At 30.9% G+C, this 21,356-nt stretch overlaps 3 protein-coding genes and 1 long non-coding RNA gene across 4 annotated transcripts; 2 read left to right on the top strand and 2 right to left on the bottom strand.

Moving 5' to 3' along the window:
- The first annotated feature begins 42 nt into the window (after positions 1–42).
- On the top strand, positions 43–6,511 carry LOC126666857 (acid phosphatase 1-like). The gene is made up of 3 exons (XM_050359740.2): positions 43–606; positions 5,832–6,038; positions 6,131–6,511. The coding sequence occupies exons 1-3, from the start codon at positions 224–226 to the stop codon at positions 6,306–6,308; spliced, it is 768 nt and encodes a 255-aa protein (XP_050215697.1). The 5' UTR covers positions 43–223; the 3' UTR covers positions 6,309–6,511.
- LOC126666862 (uncharacterized) lies at positions 1,430–3,856 on the bottom strand. The gene is made up of 2 exons (XR_008790071.1): positions 3,423–3,856; positions 1,430–2,380 (listed from the first exon to the last, which is right to left on the bottom strand). It is a non-coding gene; the product is annotated as an uncharacterized LOC126666862 (long non-coding RNA).
- Positions 6,512–7,224: 713 nt separating the features above from the next.
- Positions 7,225–10,509, bottom strand: LOC126666853 (leucine-rich repeat extensin-like protein 4). Its single transcript, XM_050359736.1, has 2 exons — positions 10,422–10,509; positions 7,225–8,704 (listed from the first exon to the last, which is right to left on the bottom strand). Exon 2 carries the CDS (start codon positions 8,641–8,643, stop codon positions 7,396–7,398), a length of 1,248 nt encoding a protein of 415 aa, XP_050215693.1. The 5' UTR covers positions 8,644–8,704; positions 10,422–10,509; the 3' UTR covers positions 7,225–7,395.
- Positions 10,510–16,630: 6,121 nt separating this feature from the next.
- Positions 16,631–18,825, top strand: LOC126670723 (phosphatidylglycerophosphate phosphatase PTPMT2). The gene is made up of 6 exons (XM_050364540.2): positions 16,631–17,028; positions 17,142–17,264; positions 17,356–17,449; positions 17,542–17,624; positions 17,737–17,826; positions 18,202–18,825. The coding sequence occupies exons 1-6, from the start codon at positions 16,822–16,824 to the stop codon at positions 18,466–18,468; spliced, it is 864 nt and encodes a 287-aa protein (XP_050220497.1). The 5' UTR covers positions 16,631–16,821; the 3' UTR covers positions 18,469–18,825.
- The last annotated feature ends 2,531 nt before the right edge of the window (positions 18,826–21,356 follow it).

Here is a 21,356-nt window from a genome sequence, read left to right as displayed (position 1 = left end):
TCCAAATATACAGCAGCAGTGGAATAAATAAAGGTATAAGACTAAACGTGTCGTTTACCGCGTCCACTAAACAAAAGATTTCTATAAAACCATTACTCAAAGTCAAAACGGTGCGTATAAACGTATTATAAGAAGCATAATCAGTTACTCCAAGCTAAAAAAGAAATGACCAGTAGCCAGCGGTGAGGGGCTAAAACGGCGATAAGGCTGCTTCTCTCCAGCAATGACGTCATCATCTTCTTCTTCGATTTCACTAACTCTCCTCCTATTTACCTTCCTGCCCCTCACTCTTTCCCAGTCCACAATCCAAATCCCAGCCGCCCGCAAAACATGGAGCAAAGACGACGGTCTCTATTGTTCCAGCTGGAGACTGTCAGTTGAAACCAACAACGCCGGTTACTGGGTCAAACCGCCAGCACGATGCGAAAGCTACGTCGAAGATTACATGACCGCCGAACGTTACTTATCGGACTCCGAAGTCGTCGCTGCTGATTCTATTTCGTTTGCTAAATCCGTTAATGTCACCGGCGACGGGAAGGACGCTTGGGTGTTCGACATTGATGAAACTCTGCTCTCCAATCTACCCTACTATGAGGTCCGATTCGGGTACGTACTACGTATTAAATTATGGCTGTTGTTGCATTATCTTTGCGATTGGTTGATAATGTTACAATAATTCATATGTGTCAGACGACCATTTGTCGGGTTTTACTTAAAGTAAAACCAATTAAAACTGAACACATGTAACTTTACTTTTGGTTCTTCTTACACTTTACGTAAACACTATGGTTACGGTACAAAAATGAATAATGTATACTCTGTGTCTCACTTGGCCTCTTAATATTTTTCGAGTCTCAAAAATGACCCTAACATTATTAAAATGGAATAAATATACCTCCATCCAATAGTAGCGTGTTCAAACATTAATTCGGCTGATGTGGCTTACAATTAGTTATTGCCATAATGTTTTTCGAGTCTCAAAAATGACCTAACATTATTAACACTACAACAAAATGGATTTTTTGTGGCAAGTTTTTTTGCCACAAAATGTTTAAAATTTGACACTGAAATCGTTTGTGGCAAAAATTAATTTTGCCACTGGTTTGCCACTGAAAGTGAGTCACTAAAAGTGTTTATGGCAAATTTAAATTTTGCCACTAATATTACGTTTTAGTGGCAAACTTGATCTATGCCACTAATATAGAAGCCTATAGTGGCAATAATTTTGCCATAAAATTTAATTTTTCTGTGGCATATTTTTATTGCCACTAAATGAAACTGCAATAGTGGCAATAAATATGCGCCACTACTTTCCTCAATTTTGCTACACATTTTATGCCACTAAATTAAGTGACCATCATTTTAGCAGCATTGTGATATAAATAAACACATTAATCACTTTTTTAATTCCCACTAGAACATCGGAAAAAAAATTAAAAACACACATTCATTTTAACTTTGTAAACCAATCCAAACTAGTACAATAATCTTAAATTATCAACTTTGTTCTATTTACTGCACAAGTACAAAAAATTACAATTGAACACATAAATTTATCCTATTCTATGATAGCTCTTCCATAAACAGTTTTCGGATCACTGCCACCAAGATCTACCATCCACCATTTACTTGCTTCTGCTTTAGCTTTCAAATCATCTCCATGCGGATAAATGTTGATCCTCATTAAGCTAGATATATAAAACTAAACATATAATGTAATTATCAAATTAAAATAATCAAATAAGCAAGTTCTGAAGATTATGAAAAAATATAAACCCATTAGTTTGATGTGCTTGATGTCTCATTTAATAAGTATCATCTTGCATTTGACATTGAATAATAACAACGCTTAATTTATTCAAACAACATTATTAAAAAACATATTTCCTTATGCAGTACTATCTAAGGGAAAAAATTGTATTGTACCAAAAGAAAATTTTAAAATCTTTTATCTAGGCCTAGCAATAGTAATTATAAGCACACTAGGAAAATTAACTAACAAAAAAGGCCAACAGTTACTCTGATGTTAACTTGCCGGCAGACTACATGGAGATAAGATAACATGGTTTTCAAATGACTCCCAACTTTTACCATCTAATAAGCATAATGAAATCATTAGTTGCAAATGCTGAGTTATAACATACCTGTTAAGATATGCTGCACAAATGTATCTATAGTGGACATTCTTAATTTGATACTATTGATTCTTTAACCCACATTGTGAGCCTACAGACAATAAAGTTTACTATGCACAAGTGTAGAATGAAAGTTGATTCAAATGCAAGCAGAGAAACTGGACCTGTTTTAGCAACAACCCGAGCCGTCAAATCATAACAATTACAAACCAAGCAGCGGTATGGAATCCTAACATAATTCCTTGCTGAATAAACGTCAAAATGAAACAGTAACTAAAAATTGCATAAATAATAAAATTAGCTATGCAAAATCAAATTAAGAAAAGATTAACCAGACTATAAGAATGAGTACAACCAGGAGACATAAGGGAATTGTCATAATGAGAAGCATCATCTGTGGTGGCAAATGATTGATCAACTAAGATTTGATTAAACTTGAATTGATCAACAACTAATATTAGAAACCATACCAAAACAACCTTACAAAAACAGAGAATCAATCAACTAACAGTAACATATGATTAAACTCTATACTAATTGAATAAACATAACATCAATGTGAAGAGTTTCAAATACAAGATCATATTTTTGTAGTGCATACTATAAACAAGGACACCAACTTCTCACCTGGAAACAAATGGTATTGAATAATCACTAATTTCATGGAAAAACATAATGGAAGGCTAGAGTGAAATAATTCGACTCATACCCTTTTAAAGAAAATTAGGGGTCAAGTTCTGCAAAAAGAAAATTATCCAAGCAGCGATATTAAATGCTTTAAATACAATGTATCATTATCAGTTTCAATTAAAAGTAAAACAAAATCAATTCAAAAGAGCATTTATCTAATGAGTGCACTATACATATTAGTTAGACCAAAATCAATAAAAAAAGAACTGAGTCACCAAAGAGATCATCACCAATTGCAAGATATTGATGAACTAATGGACACTTTTGTTGCCCAATCAGAGAATCTAAAATGATCAGAAGTAGATCAAATAACCTAATTAACATTATTGATTAAAATATGAAAGTTGAACGAATAACCTAATAGTAATTAACTTTATTGATTAAAATTTACAGAGATTGAAATTGGATCAATAACCTAATTTACTTTAAAATTGATTCAATTAATTAAATAATTAAAATAAACTAAGCTAGCATAAAAGATAATTAAAATTTCAAACATCATTATCATTATGCTAAAGCAGTTGTGCTGATCCAATCTGAATAACATCGACTATTAAAGCGAAGGAGAGAAAAAAAAACGAAGTTTCAATGTCTTACTTGATTTTGGAGATGGAGAAGAGAAGCCCGTTTGCAGATGGAGAAGAGAAGCTCGTCAATTTTGCAGATGGAGAAGAGAAGCCCGTCAATTTTGCAGATGGAGAAGAGAAGCTCGTCAATTTTGCAGATGGAGAAGAGAAGCTTTCATTACCAATCAGAAACCCTAACAACTGCTTTAACTTTTCACTCCCGCCCTTCACTTTTCATTCCCGCTCTCTACAAATATTTTAGTACCACTATTTTTAGTTTTTTTAATGGCAAAAGGTCAAATTTGCCACTAATAAAAAGAGAACAGTGGCATTCTTTTATTTATGCCACCATTGTTTGGAGTATAGTGGCATATTTTGATCTTGCCACAAAAGTTTCCAAATTTATATGAATTAGTGGCAAATATTATTTTCCCACTGCAAATTTGCCACTAAAAATTCATATTGTTGTAGTGTAAAGTGAAACAAATATAACCTTAACGTTATCAAAGTGAAATAAATAGCCTTCCGTCTAATAGTGGAGGGTATATTTGTTCCATTTTGATAAGGCTAGGGTCATTTTTAAGACTCAAAAAGCATTAAGGGGCCATGTGAGCCACAAAATAAACAATAGAGTCATTTTTGTACCTTATCCCTACTTTATACAAAAAAAATACAATTTACCCATTTTAAAATAGAAAAAAACTATCTGTATAAAAATATATATTTTAATCATTTATGATAATAAATTAAGATATTTAAATAATTTTATATAATAATAAAAATATAACTACTATAATAATCTTAAGTAAAAAAATAATAATTTAAAATTAATTAAATTGTTTATCCTTTATCTATTGTAGCCAAAATTTTAAAATCATATCCAACTTTTAAAAAGAATAATATACTAATTTGATTGCAATTAAGGATGCAAATGTCTGGATTTTAAAAATAAAGTTCAAAGTTTGGACATAATTGAGAAAAAAATCGGTGACACAAAAAGTTAGATCAAAATTTGTATGTCATACAAGTTATACGTGATTAATTTGACACTATCTAAATAGTTATATAACTTTTTGGGAAAATGTACAAAAATCACTCTAATTTTTGTTAAAATTCTCATTTGGCCCTCTTATGTATTTCCGATTTCAATTTAGACTCATGTTTCTTTCCTTAATTAAAAAAAACACGAGTTAACGAGAAAATCCATTCTCATTAAAACAATTTGACATGACACTCTTTTCCCGTCACAAAACTACAACGTGACAATGTCTTTTAGTAAAAAGGTACAAAAGTTACCATAATGGCTTATTCGATTATCACTGCCATTATTCGATTATCACTTATTCATTTGATGTTTTTCGGATCTCAACTATAATCTTAATATTTTATGAATTGGATGTCTCCGTTAACAAATATATCATGGGATTGATTTAAATGCAAAATTCTGATTTAGTAAAAAGTAATGATATGAAAAAATAAGATGATAAATATTTTATACTACTAATTCTTACTAAATCATGATTTTTTTATGTACACGAATAAACAACTAAAAATCAATTCGACCGAATATTAATAAAATTATTATTTACTCGCTAAAATAAAAAAAATTAAAGTAGGCAGTGAAAATAAAAAGATTATATTACTTATATATATTTAAAAAATTAGTAATTTAAGGGCTTATGGACATGCAAAATCCTAATATAATTAAAATTATTAATATCATTTTTTATTTGAATTGCTATACTTTAATATCTTTTATTTTAGCGAGTAAATTATACTAATTTTATTTCGATAAGAAGATTTTTTGGTGAAAATGGTTTTTAGTTGTTTATTTTTCTACATAAAATAAAATCTCAATTTAATAAGAATTGTTAGTATAAGAAATGCGTCTAAATTTTTTTATATTACTAATTTTTACTAAATCAGGATTTTGCATGCCCATGAGCTCTTAAGTTGATGCCACGTCATATTTATTAATGGCGACATTCAATTAAAAAATTTAAAATCATAGTTGAAATCCGAAAACATTAAATGACTAAGTGAGAATCGAAAATATGAAAGAATGTCGTTTAAAATATTTTTGTATTTATGTTTTTATTTGTCTCGTAAGTGTCTAGCTAGTTAGCACAAACACTTCATTTAATTGGCGTGTTTCGTAATGAAAACATTTCAGATACAAAATTTCATTTTTTTTTTGTAAAAAACTTTTAAGTAACAGCATTCACAATTTTGTGTTCAAATATCCCATTTTTCTGTATCTTTGTCAGTGTCACCTAGCTGTCTAGTAATAATAATGTGCTTCATGAGAAAAATCGATTCGATTGAACCGATACAATTAAAGTTAAGTTCTATCAATTTATAACATTTGATAGTGGAAACAATTTGATTTTTGGATCATTTATATCTTGAATTAATTAGGTGTTTAATGTTTTGAATGTAGACAACCCTATGATGAGAAATCTTATGATCAGTGGGTGAATTTAGCTAAAGCACCTGCTTTACCATCAAGTTTAAATTTGTACAAGGAGTTAAAGCGTCTGGGATTTACAATTTTTCTACTGACTGGGCGGAGTGAACATCAAAGAAATTCCACTAGTAAAAACCTTCTATTTGCAGGATATAATGACTGGGAACGACTATTTTTGAGGTATGTGAGATGTTGCGTACTAGTAAAATTCATTTGAATCAAACGCACTATTAAATAGTGTTAAAATTGATCGGCATTGGTTTGTGATACAGGGGAGTGACAGACCAAGGCAAGACGGCCATTGTGTACAAATCGGAGAAAAGAATGGAATTGGTAAAGGAAGGGTACAAAATACATGGAAACTCGGGAGATCAATGGAGCGACTTGTTGGGATTTGCAGTAGCGAAAAGGTCCTTTAAACTTCCGAATCCGTTGTATTACCTTGCGTAAACTATCTCTGCAAGACGAAAAATGTAACACTTGTGACGATTCGATTGCTATTGTTGTTCTGTTGCATCTCATTTCCTTTTGTTTGCTGAAGCTGTTTCACTACAGCGTTGTTGTTGACTTGTTGTAATTTCTTTGTTTAACAATTTGGAAATGTTGCACAAGCTCAAACATGAATTTTTAAATGTTGAACTATTTGTTATTTATTTCGGCTGCCAAAAAACTTGCATGTTCAAATTTGGTTTGGACAGAAGGTATTCTCAGACTTCTAAATATTGAACCTTTGTAAGTTCATGCCAAGTAAACTAGAGTTGACTCTCCTATAATAAAAATAAGAAAATGAAGTATGCATATCAAATATGTTACATGAAACTATTAAATCTTATATTTTGGCGTTCCATTATTTTGTTTCTAAAAGCGGTTAATATATTTTTATTATTTTTCATTCATTTCATCATTTTGCATATTATGCATTTTTATTTTCTGCGAAACATAGCATATCACCATAACTAGTGTTTTGTGTTTCAAAAATCAGACTCTGACCAAACTGATGTGGATTGAAAAAGGACATGAATGAAAGAAAAAAAAATGTTTATACAGCATACATAATATACTACTATATGTTTTCCAAAATAAGTTTATATAGTATTTAAAATTTTAACTAGTAAATGGATTGAGAACTCATAAATCGGTCTAAATATAGTTAGTAAATTAAGAATATGACAATTTTTATAATTTGATCGATTTAATGCTTTCAGAAATTTTACGTTTTATAAAAACATTGATCCGTATATTCGATTTGTATGGAAATACAGAACCAATCAAACCGGTTGAGCAAGCCTTGGCTACAACTAGTCAACTACGCAGGACAAATTATAAATCTTACTAGTAGAGGATTGAACATATGAAGACAGATGTATATAGCAACACAAACTCAAATCACATTAAATGAAGAAATAAATTAGAGACTACAAAATCATAATAGCTATAATTAATATGACAACCATTCACCAACTTTGTTTTACAACATTGGTTACATTCTCAATCTCCATCATTCAAGGAGATGATGGCCCTAAATTAGCATCTAAACTCACCCCCCAGCCCCAAGAGCCCCACAAACAAGAGGCTGCACAGAAGGTATTCTCAGACAACTCAATCCCCCTCCCGGTATCATCGAACAATCGGGGTCCGGTCTTTGCATATTCCTCCCAGGAATACAGTTCAATGAGAAATCAAAACCCGCATTCCTAACGTATAATCTCGAACATTCTGGACTAAACCCGGAAAAGAAATTAGACGATACGGTCAAATTTACCAAGCTTCGTAACGAACAAACTATATCAGGGAGGACTCCAGAGAGTTTGTTGTGTGCCAAGTTGAGTACTTCTATTTGACTTAGACATGAAATTGAGTCTGGTAAATGACCCATCAGTGAATTCTGACTCACATCAAACACTTGCATTTCTGTGAAAACCCCAACTGCTTGAGGAATACAGCCGGTTAGCTGATTGTTCAGAAACAAAATCTCCTTTAATTTCGAGCTCATTACTCCGAAACTAATCGGGAGAGTACCGGAGAGTTTATTATTAGCTAAGTTGATCACAGAAGCAGGGGAGTTCCCCAAGTTATCAGGAATTTGACCGTTAAATTGGTTATTATTGAGCAAAATTGCATCTAAGCCCTTGTTGAAAAGGGCATCAGGGATGTAACCTGAAAAGCTGTTGAATCTGAGGTCTAAATAGACAAGATTTGGGATGTATAATGTAACTAATGGGAACTGGCCGGAGAAAAGATTGTTACTTAAGTCTAGTTCTTGTAATGAAATAAGGTCTTTAAAAGTGTCTGGAATAGTACCGGAAAATCTGTTACTGTTGAGGTGGAAAATTGACATGTCTGTAAGAAGGGACAGTTCTTTAACGAGAGTGCCTTGGAGATTGGCGTAGTTAAGATCTATACCTGAGACAACTGAGCCAGTTGAAGTGGCAAATCCGTCGTCGTTTTCAGGGACTGAACAGAACACGCCTCTGTAAGAACAGACATCAGCTCCGACCCAAGTGTCCAAAATCTTTGTTGGGTCGTCAGTTATGGCGGATTTCCATGATTGTAGAGCAGTGTAAGCGTTTTTTAGATTTGAAGGTGAAGGCCCAGTTGGGGTTGGGTAATTTGGAGAGTTGACTCCACCTCCGACCCATACACCACCGCCACCACCGCCTCCTCCGCCACCTCCGCCACCTGCATTGCCTATGCCGACACCTACGCCGACTCCGACGCCGAAGGCTGAGCCTATTTGTAAAATTTGAGCAATGAGGAGAAAAGCTATGATCCAGCACCTCTCCATGATTTGAGTTTAGGGTATTTGATGGGTTTGCTTGAAATGTTGTCCAAATGAGGTCATAACACTGAAGAAAGAAAGAAAATTTGTGGGGTCAGTTGATCTTGGTCCTAATGAAAGTTTTTTCTTGGGTGTATTTATTTTCATGTGCAGGATGTGATTTATTTGCAATAAAACTTCATTCTGCCCATGAAATTTTTATAAAAAAATAAATTACAACCAAACGCGTAACTTTAATAAAATAAAACACCGTAAATTTGGTATTTTAAATCGTTTAATCCCTTCAACTTCGAATTGTCAAATAATTTATAGCCATCGCATGCCCATTTGTATATAGTACTTCGATTATTATATTTACCTCATCTAAAGAGATAAAATGAGTCAACATAATAAGTTCAGAGTGTTGTTTTAAATACATAAATTTAGCCAAAATTAATCATTTATGTTAAATTTAGGGAGGAAAATGAACTTTTGTTGGATTTGTAACAGAAAAGTTTCATTCTGTACAAGTGTTGACTTGAAAGTGTTTTATGATTATTGCTGGAAGAGATGGTTGGTGAGTCTATTAACAGTAATTGATAAAAAGAAAACAGTAAAATGATTAACAATAATTGATATAACAAAGTTTAAGTTTTTTTTTTTGATCGATAACAAAGTTAAGTTTAGAAAAGATCATAAGAGATAAATTTATAAAAAAATTGAGAAAAAAGTTAAAATGATGTATAGTAATTAATTTAGTTATTAATAATAGGCCAAACACTCAAAAAATATCAAACATTTGCGATTTTTGTCAGTTATGACCAAACCTTTCAAATTTGCAAATATAACCTATTTTGGCAAATTACGTTCCTTTTACAGCAGTTTGTTTTTTTTAATTGCGATTAAACCTTTTATTATGACTCAACACGCAAATATTTGATATTTTGTTGTGATTAGATCTTATATACATGGTTGTCATGTTGGCAAATAAATCGGTTTGATTTGAATTTAGTTATAATAGGAACATATTTGTCAAAACGGATTATATTTGTATACTGTGAAAGGTTTGGTCATAACTGACAAAAATCGTAAAAGTTTGGTATTTTTTAGAATTTGGCCTTAATAATACTGTATTGATAGTACTTAATAATTATTAAAAAAAAAATTAAAATTGTATCTAATTAACTAAGCATTCCTTCATATTTTAAATTATACAAAAGAAACAAACAGTTAGTCGAATTTAATACATTTCTTTAGTTAAAAAAATCAAAATCTTCAAAATAAATTTTATTTCAGTTTTCAAGTTTATTCATCTGCAATAAATATAAAAAATTATCAAAATCAAGTAAATTTTTTGCGTAGTTTATAACTTTTTTTGATGAATGCGTATAGTTTATAATTATTTATAAAATCATACTTTATTTTTTATTTTATTTTAGTGAATTTTAGATCTAAATTTTACATTCATTTTGAATATAATTTATACGTAATATATCTAACCACCCCCCTGAAGAAAAAATTCAAGAAATACCTCTAAAAAACAGAAATAACAAGAAAAATTCTTCCCTGTATGAAATTTTAAACGACCTTCTCCCCATCCATCAATGGAAAATATTAAATTGTAAAACAAACAAAAGATTAAATTCAAATTATAAACTAACTAACATCCACAGCCATTTCCTCAGATTTAAATGACAAAAACTCAAGTAAGATTAGAAACAACATTCAACCAATTAAATGAATAAAATCATAAATTAGAAACTTGAAAAAACAATAAATGTAAAAAATTAGATAAAGAAACTGACCTTAGAATTAGTTTTGAGAGAATGGTAGCAAGGTGGCTCCTGAGAATGATTTAATGGTTTTTTAATTCCATGCATTTTTAAAGGAAAAGCTTCTATTTTGAGGCAAGACCCTTTTAAGAATTTGATGTTGATAATAGCTGGCTAATTTTAGAAGGATTAGGTTAATTAACTATAATTATAAGATTAACATTTTCTTTTTCTATATATATTTAAAATACTTTAATAGTTTTTATTAATTGAGGTATTATTAATAATTAAGTTAGATTTGGGTTGAACATAAACTATAATTAGACTTAAGTTAAAGATTAATTATATTATTTAAATTAAATGACTATTTATATAGAAAGAGTTCACATTCTCATTTTAGGTCGGTGTGAAGTTAAATGATCTAAATGTACATAAATTTGGATTTTTAAACAATATTATACATTAACTTTTTTTATACTTTATGTAAAGTCAAGGGGGTAAAATGATAGGTCTAAATCCATCAGTTTTATAATCGGTAATCTAAAAGTGATATGATAAAAATACTTATTCGTCATTTTTTCAGATTGAAACCAAATAAATTGGTATACATAGTTGTTTAAATATCAAATCGTTATTTTCAACAAATTCATACATTAAATTTAAAATTATCCCATTCTTTTACAAACAATGATTAAGATTTAATGATTATACAAGAGTCCAAATTATACTGGTATAAACAATAGCTTCATCCTGCTTTTCCCTTAAAAATAACATAAAACATTAATTTATAAATTCAATTGCATAAAAGATGTAATTAAGAAAAGGCTTAAATGCATTAAAAATTATCAATTTTGCGTGTTTTATATGTTTAATTTTTTTTTTAATTTTAACAGAAAAGTATACGAACTTTTCAGTTTTTGCAATTAAGACACCGATACTGTTTTGGATGTAAAATGGTTAGTTTTGAATGTAAAAGGTACAGTTTTAAATGTAAAACGACACTACTTTAGATGTAAAACGGCACCATTTTACAGAAAATGCAAACGTGGTTTTAATTGCAAAAATTAATAAGTTCATGTATTTTTTTGACAAAATTAAAAATATATATTAAATATGCGAAATAAGTAAAATTTGGTGAATTTTGATGTATTTAAACCTCAAAAGAATGATATCGAATCTATATATAACTCGTCTATAATTCAAAGATACATATTTTTAAAAGATACTCCCTCCGGTCCATAATATTTGTCGCATTTAGCCATTTCACATGGATTAAGAAAATAATAAATATGTCTTGATTTGTGTATAGTTTTACTAAATTGACTAGTTCTTTTAACCTTACAAAGTATTTATTGCTAGGGATAATTTTGAAAAAATAGCAATTAATGTTTTCTTTAAACTCTAATATGATAAATATTACTGACCAAAAAAAAAAATTCAAATGCGATAAATATTATGGACCGGAGGGAGTATTAGAACTTAATTTTACATGTAGATTTGCAATTGGACCATTCTTTTCCCACAACATAAACATCCTTCATTATATAGGGCAGTGTAATTGTAGCAATTACCACTTTTGCATTCAAATCTGCAAGCAACATGCACTGTCTCCTTAGTGAAGTATGGCATACATATAATCATTAGAAGGAAAGCATAAATTGTATTGGATGGCAGCTATTCTCACCAACAAATTAAATGGGAAAACACAACATTGTGTCCCTAAAATTCCAAGTGATCACACTCTAAGTGGCAATCCTGCAAAGTAATTGCATTTTTAGACTTCATCACAACATTTCACACTAATTTATTACTCTAATTTTATCAATTTTAAAAGGCTAAATGATCAATATATATTACATCCTACCATTTTAAACTTTTTCATTTATGGACTCATCTGTCAATTTTTTTAATTTTGAATTTTAATTATAACTATTTATTTAAATAAAAATAAAAAAATTTAAATATATTTTTCATATTATTTCATATTTAAAAAATTTATGATATAAATATAAATTAGAATTATATAAACAATACAAAATGAATTTTTGAACTTTTTCTCAACTTCAGTTTCATCAAATGGCTTCAATTGAAACTGAAAATTTAAAAATGAGATAAAATTGAGGATTATCAAAGCTGAGGCCAAAAATAAAAAAAGTCAAAAAAATGTGATATTTTTGAATGATTAAATCAGTTCAAAATAGTAAATCAAATGCAAATATTAAAAAGTTAAATGTATTAAAATTAATTAATTTATTTAATATAGTATTAGGACAAAAAGAATTAAAATATGGTAAATTTTAAAAAAACAATGATCTTTTTTTGTGATTGTTTATATATGAATTTTGTTATTGGTTGGGGTAAGAGAAAAAAAATTTACTTTTTGAAAATAGTAATTTTCTTATTGATTTAATTTGTTTATTTTACTTTCTAAACAAATCTATGTACAACTTGCTTTTAGAAAAGTGTCCTTAGCAAAATTCTTATAAATTGAATTTTCTTAATATTCTAAAAATAATTATTTTGATTTATTTTAACTAATCTTTTTAACTTTTTTAAAATGCATGTATACATTATTTTTGTTTTACTTTAAAAAATACACATATTTTTCTTGATGACAAGGACTCACTCTATTGAGCCGAAACTCAATATCATTGTTAAATCCCGGGATGTGGACCGTCCGCAAGTCCACATACCTGGTAATTCTTGGCTATAATGGCCAGCAATCCAATCTCAACCACTCCATATTTTATAATTATAATTTATAGTAAATTTATTATTTTTTGTTCAATATTATTACTATTAATTCTATTATGCATAATCAAACTATAAAATTATTTTTATTTTTATTTTAATATTTTAAAAACACGCAAACAGTTCTTCACAAGACAATTATTGATGAAAAAAAATAATAATCTTTCTAGTAAGAGGACCGACTTCTACATAATTACATTATGTATTAATTTTACATGAATACAATAATTATTTTTAAATATTAAATATAAAAGAAAATTTTTGATTTTAATATAATATGTTATATTATAATTAAATGTATACATTGTGAAAAATGAAAAAACCAACAAAAATATTTTTAACTTTTAAGTTAATGTTTTAAAAATATTACTATAAAATTTCATTATGTATCAGTTTTACATAAAATACAGTAATTATTTTTAACAATATTTAAATATAAAAGAATATTTATGTTTTTAATTTAGAATATAATATGGTAAATTATAACTAAATTTATACTTTGTGGAAAATGAAAAACTTTTCAGCAATTATATTTTTGGAAGTTAATATTTTAAAAATATTACTATAAAGCGAAGCATGTGTGGAGGGTAGTGATGTTTGTGTTTTTGGTTCATAATAATTTGGTAGGAGAGATATTGCTAAAGATGGCAAGAAAGTACCATATGTTTTGAACTAAATTAGAGACTGTAGCAAGCAAGAAAAGCAATGGGTTGTTGCTGTTTACAACCCACTTTGGGGTGGAGGGCCCAGACCCAGCAGAGGCTATGGTACACATTTTATTCATCTTTTACTGTAAGTAAGGTGCCAATTTTTATCAGTAAATTATTGCTCAAATAATATAAGCGCTAAATAGCATTATACAGGATCGTAAATTTAATTTGATCCACATACGTTCTTTTTTTTCTTGATAAAAAATAGACCACTTTTAGTTTAAGAGTGAAATTTTAGAAATGGGTTAGCTATATGTACCTAAATTGTGAGTTTATTTTTTTTCTTTCTCATAACAGTTCACTGGACCGGACTTGGCTGATCAAAACGGGCCTAATCATACTTGCTTTTTTAAAATATAAATTCATATTATGGTCCCGATTCCGTTTGCATCGGATATTTACTATCTAATACGGCTTGTGTATAAATTTTATGCGGACCCATGTTGTCTTTTAAGATTTATATTAAAATTTAATTAATTATAAGTCAAAACTTGTATGCACAAAAATAAACCAAATATGAACTCATGAGCGTGCCGAAATAAGTGTTTAAATCCGGTTCGAACGGGTCAAATTTGGACGAACAAAAGAGTATTCAGTTTAATAATCAAGTCTACTTCTCACTTTAATTCAATTTTATCCCTCTTTGATTAGTAATTTTTATTTTTATTAGAATAAAGTGCCTTTGATACTATGAATAGTGTAAAAATAAAAAATTATTAAATTATCTTAAAGAATATACAAATGTTGTTAATTAAATTCGAATAAGAGAGTATATTTTTATATATTTTAAATGGGTTGGGCCTTTAGATTAAATCAAACAAACAAATGGCTTGGGATGGGCCTTTTCTCTTTTCACTATTAGATAGTAACATTTTGGAAAATGTCAGGTTACAGTTGCACACACCTTCTTAATCCAAAATCCACACCATCCATTTCTCAAATGGATAAACTAATAATTATATCTCACTCTTCATATTTGAACTTCCCAATATTTTAGAGTTAGATTTATAATTTCTACTTTACTACTACTCCCTTCATTCAACTTTAATTCTCTTTTAAAAATTTGTACAAATATTAAGGAATGCAATTAATAAACATGAATAATAGGGGCGTATAGAGAAAAACAAAACTTAAATGCATTAATAAATGTAAAACATCGTATAATTTGGAACAAATTTTCTTATTTAAAACGTCAATTAAAATAGAATGGAGGGAGCATATATTATTAACATTATCATTTCCGTATAACTTTTGCAACTCTTTCCACCAAATGCCTCATTTTTCTTTTATCTTAAGGTGGAGAAAAGATAATTCTGGCCTAAAGCTGAAAATTAACCGTTTTTCCGCCTAAAAAGATGTATTTGTTTTAGGTGTGTTGTACAAATATTTTAATGTTTAAATCATTTATTATGTTTGTTAAAAGAAGTTCTAATATATACATAAACAATATATACCACATAATTACCTTATTTCTCTTATGAGAAAATAAAAATTTTATATTTTTTTCTAGATTTGATTAAGTTTTAATTGTTCAATCTCCTGTAATATTTATATTCTTGTAAGAATTCAGTTTTCAATTTTATTGATTTATTCATGATAACAAGATAGATGAAACAGTCTAAAAAAAAGCCAAAGGCCCATCAAAGTCCAAAGCAGGACCTAACAGACCGTACCACAAGATAATCGAGACAGCTATGTCAAGAAAGAACCGAGACAACCATGATATGAGATTATCGAAACAACCCTATTACAAAATAGTAATAGAATAAGGCAGACAATTCAAGTGGTATCTAGGCAAGTCCAGCAAAAATAACCGAGCAGGATCCCATCGAAGCAAGACCCAAATATCGCAAAAGACACACTATGAAAAGAAAGTACAATAGTACACAAACAAGATGTCGACAAACCATACAAAAGACAGACAAAAGGAACATAAATCATAATCGGTCAGCACAGTCTCCTACTAGCCAAAGACCACTACAAATCTTTAACTATAAAAGACTCAAATACAAATTGGTAAAGGTGAATATTCTTTTTCTCTCAACTCACACATTCTTTCACTTTTTTTTTCCTATTACTCATACTGATTTGACCGTCAGAATAGTTTGCCAGAATCATCTTCCGACATCCTTCTGACGGATTTCTTTGTGATTATTCAGGATCCAGTGGAGCAGACCCGACCCGAATACCATTTATCAATTCAAGTTTATTGAAAGCAAAATTTTCAATTATAGAGTCCTTAATGAATTAAAGATTGGTATTGATTTCAACATAATTATTTTATTATTAATGAGTTCTAGTTCAAACAACAAGATGTTAAGTCATGAGTTCGTTTACTTTCACAAGCGCTTTTCTTTTCTAATTATAAAAAAAACATAATTAGTACATTATTCTCCTCTGAAGTTTGTAAAATAAATTTGCAATTAATATGTTTATAATTAAAGTATAAATCGTTTTTTAATAGGATTATAAGATTTATCTTGAATTTAAATGTAACTGTTTTTATCTACTCAAAAGTCAAAAGTTATCATGTTAATTTTTTAGAAGAAAAACTAGATATTGATAATTTCAAAAGCTGTGAGTTTTCAAAACCTTATCCATTAAACAAATATATATATTTTTTCACATTGAAGTATAATTTATACTAATAGGTAATAATAATATTTCCTGTTTTTTTTTTTTTTTTTTTAAGTTTTAACCAAACTCGCGTTCCAGACTCTCGCTCGTTTTTCCGGTTGGGTGATATCAGTGCCCACTCTACACTATCATCACATCCCATCACATCACATCACATCACATTTCCTCTCATAATTATATAAATCAGACCCTTCAATTTCTTCAAATTTCAATTATTTCCCCACATAATTTTTCTCTCTTCCCCTCCGATCAAACTCCTTATCTTTCTTCCTCAAATTTTGTATCTAGTTGTCCTAAAATTTATACATTATCTAATTTCTTGATAATTATTCGAGATGAAGATCGAGGAAGTGGATGACGTGGAGCATGATCAAGATCAAAACGACACCGCCGTTGACTCTAAGCAGATGGTGAACGGGGTAGATGCCAAGAGAGCTCTAGTCGGAGCGGGTGCTCGGATCCTGTTTTACCCGACCCTTTTTTATAATGTATTTCGAAACAAAATTCAGTCTGAGTTCCGATGGTGGGACGAAATTGATCAGGTTCAGTATTTTCATTTAATTTATATGTTCAATGATATTTAGAGAAAATTCAAGAAAATTATTGAAATTAGGGTTTTGCTAATTTATTTACTGTTTTTAATTTTTATGACCAGTTTTTACTACTTGGGGCGGTTCCTTTCCCTAAAGATGTTCTAAGGTTAAAGCAGCTTGGAGTTGGCGGTGTAATCACTCTCAATGAGCCTTATGAAACCCTAGTTCCTTCTTCACTTTATAGAGTGAGTATTTCTAGTTTGAAGCTGAATTGTTGTCTGTTGATCTGTTGTTTAATTACCTGAGCTGAATGAAGAATTTTTATTGCTTTTGCAGGCCCATGGGATTGACCATCTTGTAATTCCCACCAGAGATTATCTTTTCGCTCCTTCGATTTTGGATATAGGCCGAGCTGTTGATTTTATCCATAGTGAGTAATTAGATGTGTTTTTGTAACATTTGTTGTGTATTTTCGCTTGATTGATTGGTTGATTTTGTTTGTTTTTTCGTTTATGTTTGTAGAGAATGCATCGTCTGCTAGAATTACTTATGTTCATTGTAAAGCCGGGAGGGGGAGGAGTACGACTGTCGTGCTCTGTTATTTGGTATGGTTTTTTAATGAAACTGTTCTTTATCATGGCTAGAAGAATGTGCTTTTATTTAAGTTTGTCCAGTTTCATCTTGTTGTATGCTAGATATAGTTTGCTATTTTTGCAGGTAGAGTTTAAGCACATGACACCAATGGCTGCTCTCGAATATGTCCGGTCTAGAAGACCTCGAGTGTTGCTTGCTCCATCACAATGGAAGGTAATTTAACATGATTTTCTTGAAGTGATTATTTTCAGAAATCTTAAGTGTTTTAACTTATAAAAATAAAGTCTTCTCGTTTTGTAACATTAGCAAGAGTGTGATACGTTCTGCCATCTCATTCTACGGTGACCTTGATGAGTCTTGGATGAGTCATTTGAAGTCGCTTCGTTTTCATTTTTGGGTCTTTTCTTGATCTGAGATAGACATTCATTTATTATTTTAACTACTTGTAGCTAGACTTGTTCATCATAGACAACCTGGTAAGATAGTTGCACCTTGAGAGATATCTAATTTGAAGCTATTGGTTTTCTTTAGTTACCGAGCTTGCCTTCTTTGCGTTTTACATGCCTCTTATGCAATTATAATGAGCAGGCTGTTCAAGAATACAGCAGGCGTCGTCGACCATCTAGTCCTACCGCACATTCTCCCTCTCGGGATGCAGTTCTGGTAACAAAAGCAGACCTTGAAGGTTATCATAGTGCATCCGACAATGATGCTATCAGTAAGGAACTGGCAATTGTCCCGCGAATTAAGGCCAGGCCCATGATAGCTAGACTTTCGTGTCTCTTTGCTTCCTTGAAAGTTTCTGGTGTTTGTGGACCTGTTACTGGCCGGATGCCTGAGGCACGTGCTTGCTGAACCTTCGAATCATACTGTGAATTGGAACTATGATGTTGTGCCTTGCAGAAAAGCAAAACGCGGTTATAAGTTTTATGGCAACCCTCTGTTTATGGAGAAAGCAGAACATAGTGGAGAGGTGGAAGAGTCGTTCAATATCGACATATCATTATTATACCAGCGGCTGACAAACAATTTGGACCGGCTTGTACATAATATCATACAATGTCTCTTTTGTTTTTAAGCAATATTTTCATAGTAATTTTATGAATAATGAAATCCTTGTAATCTGTAATTAGAAATATGATGACTGTTTTGAAATAATTTTGAAAATAGCTAGCTGCAGGGAAACTCACATTACCTGCGCTTAAACCTCAAGGCTTGGCCAAAGTTATGTGACTAAACCTTTTCTTTCCTACGTTGGAGATCCAATAATCATGGTTTAGTACATTAGAATTAACTATATTTTATAATATTTTTCATTATTAATTGATAGCATACGATGAATATATAGATTTTTTTTTTTGATAATTGAGGAGGGGGGAGCGTTTGTGGGAGAAATCGAACCCACGACCTTGCAGTTTGCTGCCTAGCGCTTATATCATTTGAGCTATAGCTCATTGGTTCTTGAGCTATATAGAAAATCTTGAGTTCCAATGAGTAAACAAATTCGAACTCAAAAGATACTACAAATTTAGCTATAATAAATTAATAATGTCATTTAATAATGTATCTGCCACATTCTTATCTAAACTTATCTATACCTATCGTTGCTACCAACATCACCTCTAACTCCACTTGTCTTCAATTCTGCTCCCATCCCACGGCAAAAATTATTTGTTTAATGAGGGACTTCGTACCCACGACCTTAACAGTTTACTGTCTAGCATTTATACCATTTGAGCTACAACTCGTTGGTTATTTAAATGGTGATTAGTCCCCCAACTTGATGGTTAATAAACATTTTAATTTTATGATCAATTTATCTTTAAATTTGTTTTTTTCTTTATCAATTTACTCCATTTTACACATGATCCGGCACGTGTTGCTTACCTTCGATACCAATATTAATGTTAAAATGGGGCAGATTGATAAATTTAACCAAATGTACAACTAAATCGACAATAAAGTTAAAATATTGCTAATTGACTAAATATCATTTATAACATGATTTAAAGGATTTATGTTCAGTTGTAGCTTAATTTTTTCAATTGCATAAATGAAGTGTGTTTTGATAACCATTATAGGAAAGAATCCCACTAATTCAGCCATACACCAAGGAATAGTAATCACAGTCAACTTACCTTATGTATTCAGTATAGCAACGGCTAGATATTTCCTCTTTCACATTTTGTAATATCTGTATATATACATGTTAAACAATGGAATATAATTATCTCTTTACAGCCATAAATTCTTCATGGTATCAGAGCCATCAAGCAACATAAGAAAAGCTTGTGATCCTTCTTAAAACCTATCTGTTCTAAATTTCTTCTTCTTTTCTTTTTCAAATCTCCAAACAATCTCAGCAACCTAATTATGGACACCTCAAACACTCTAATCTCCAACCCCAACTCTGCCTCTCTCAACCCCAATTCTCTACATGTTACTCTGTCAGGAACATCATCACTCAATCAAACTTCTTCTTTGATAGCAATCAATTCAACACAAGTTCCCATTAAACTCTCTAAGAGTGGCAATTATGTAGCCTGGAAATCTCAGTTTGAGAATTTGCTGTTTGGTTATGGACTCATGGGATTCTTGGATGGTACATGTCCATGTCCCCCACAAAATATCAATGATGAAACAGCCAATCAACTGGTGCAAAATCCGAATTATGTCATCTGGCTTCGTCAAGATCGTCTGTTGCTTCATGCAATTCAGGTCTCATGCGCACCTGGTACACAATCTATTGTCTCTCGTTGTGCTACATCTGCACAAGCATGGGAAAAACTCAAAAGTACTTATGCTAATAAATCAAATACCCGAAAATTAACACTCCTTGACTCTCTCACTAATGTCAATTTAGATGGAAAATCCATTGCTGATTATATGCAGGAAATCAAATGCATACTTGATGATCTCGACATGATTGGACACCCAGTCGATGATGGTGCCGTAATCATACATATTCTAAACGGTCTCAGCTCCTCCTACAACCCTCTTGCTTCTGCTGTCAGAGCTCGCGACACGCCAATCAGCTTTGAAGAACTCTATGATAAACTACTCGACCATGAATTATCGCTTCGTCGAGATGAAGCGAAAAAGGGAGGCTCACCAATTACAGCTCAGTATAATCAGAAATATACAAATCGAAGAGGACGTGGACAATCAATTCACCACTCAACTAACACCGGATATCAAACCAGTTTCAACCGTGGAGGTCATCGAGGATCCTCATCAAATCATTATGGGCAACATCGCTCTAATAATCCGCATCACTACCATCAAAATCAATGGCGACCCTCTATCCACCATGGAAGTTCTCTTCTCGTATGTCAACTCTGTGACAAGTCAGGTCACTCAGCTCGATCCTGTCGTTCACGTCCACAATCCAGCATGCATAATTGGCCACAAGCCAACCACATGACAACTGAACCACCTGCTCACCAAAATAATTGGATACTTGACAGTGGAGCTTCTCACCATATGACATCAGATCTGCAAAACCTATCCATTCACTCTGAATATGGTGGTAATGAAGACATCATGGTCGGAGATGGTAAAACAATTCCAATATCTCACATTGGCTCTACCTTACTACCTACTACAAATAATAAATTTCACCTTAATAATGTCTTGTGTGCCCCTAAAATTTCTCAAAATCTTATTTCTGTATCTAAGTTTTGCTCTCACAATAACACTTCAGTTGAATTTTTTCCTGATTTTTTTCTTGTGAAGGACTTAAG

Source organism: Mercurialis annua, linkage group LG2 (assembly GCF_937616625.2).
Source record: "Mercurialis annua linkage group LG2, ddMerAnnu1.2, whole genome shotgun sequence".
Taxonomy (NCBI): domain Eukaryota; kingdom Viridiplantae; phylum Streptophyta; class Magnoliopsida; order Malpighiales; family Euphorbiaceae; genus Mercurialis; species Mercurialis annua.
This window is presented reverse-complemented; position numbering and strand designations above follow the sequence as displayed.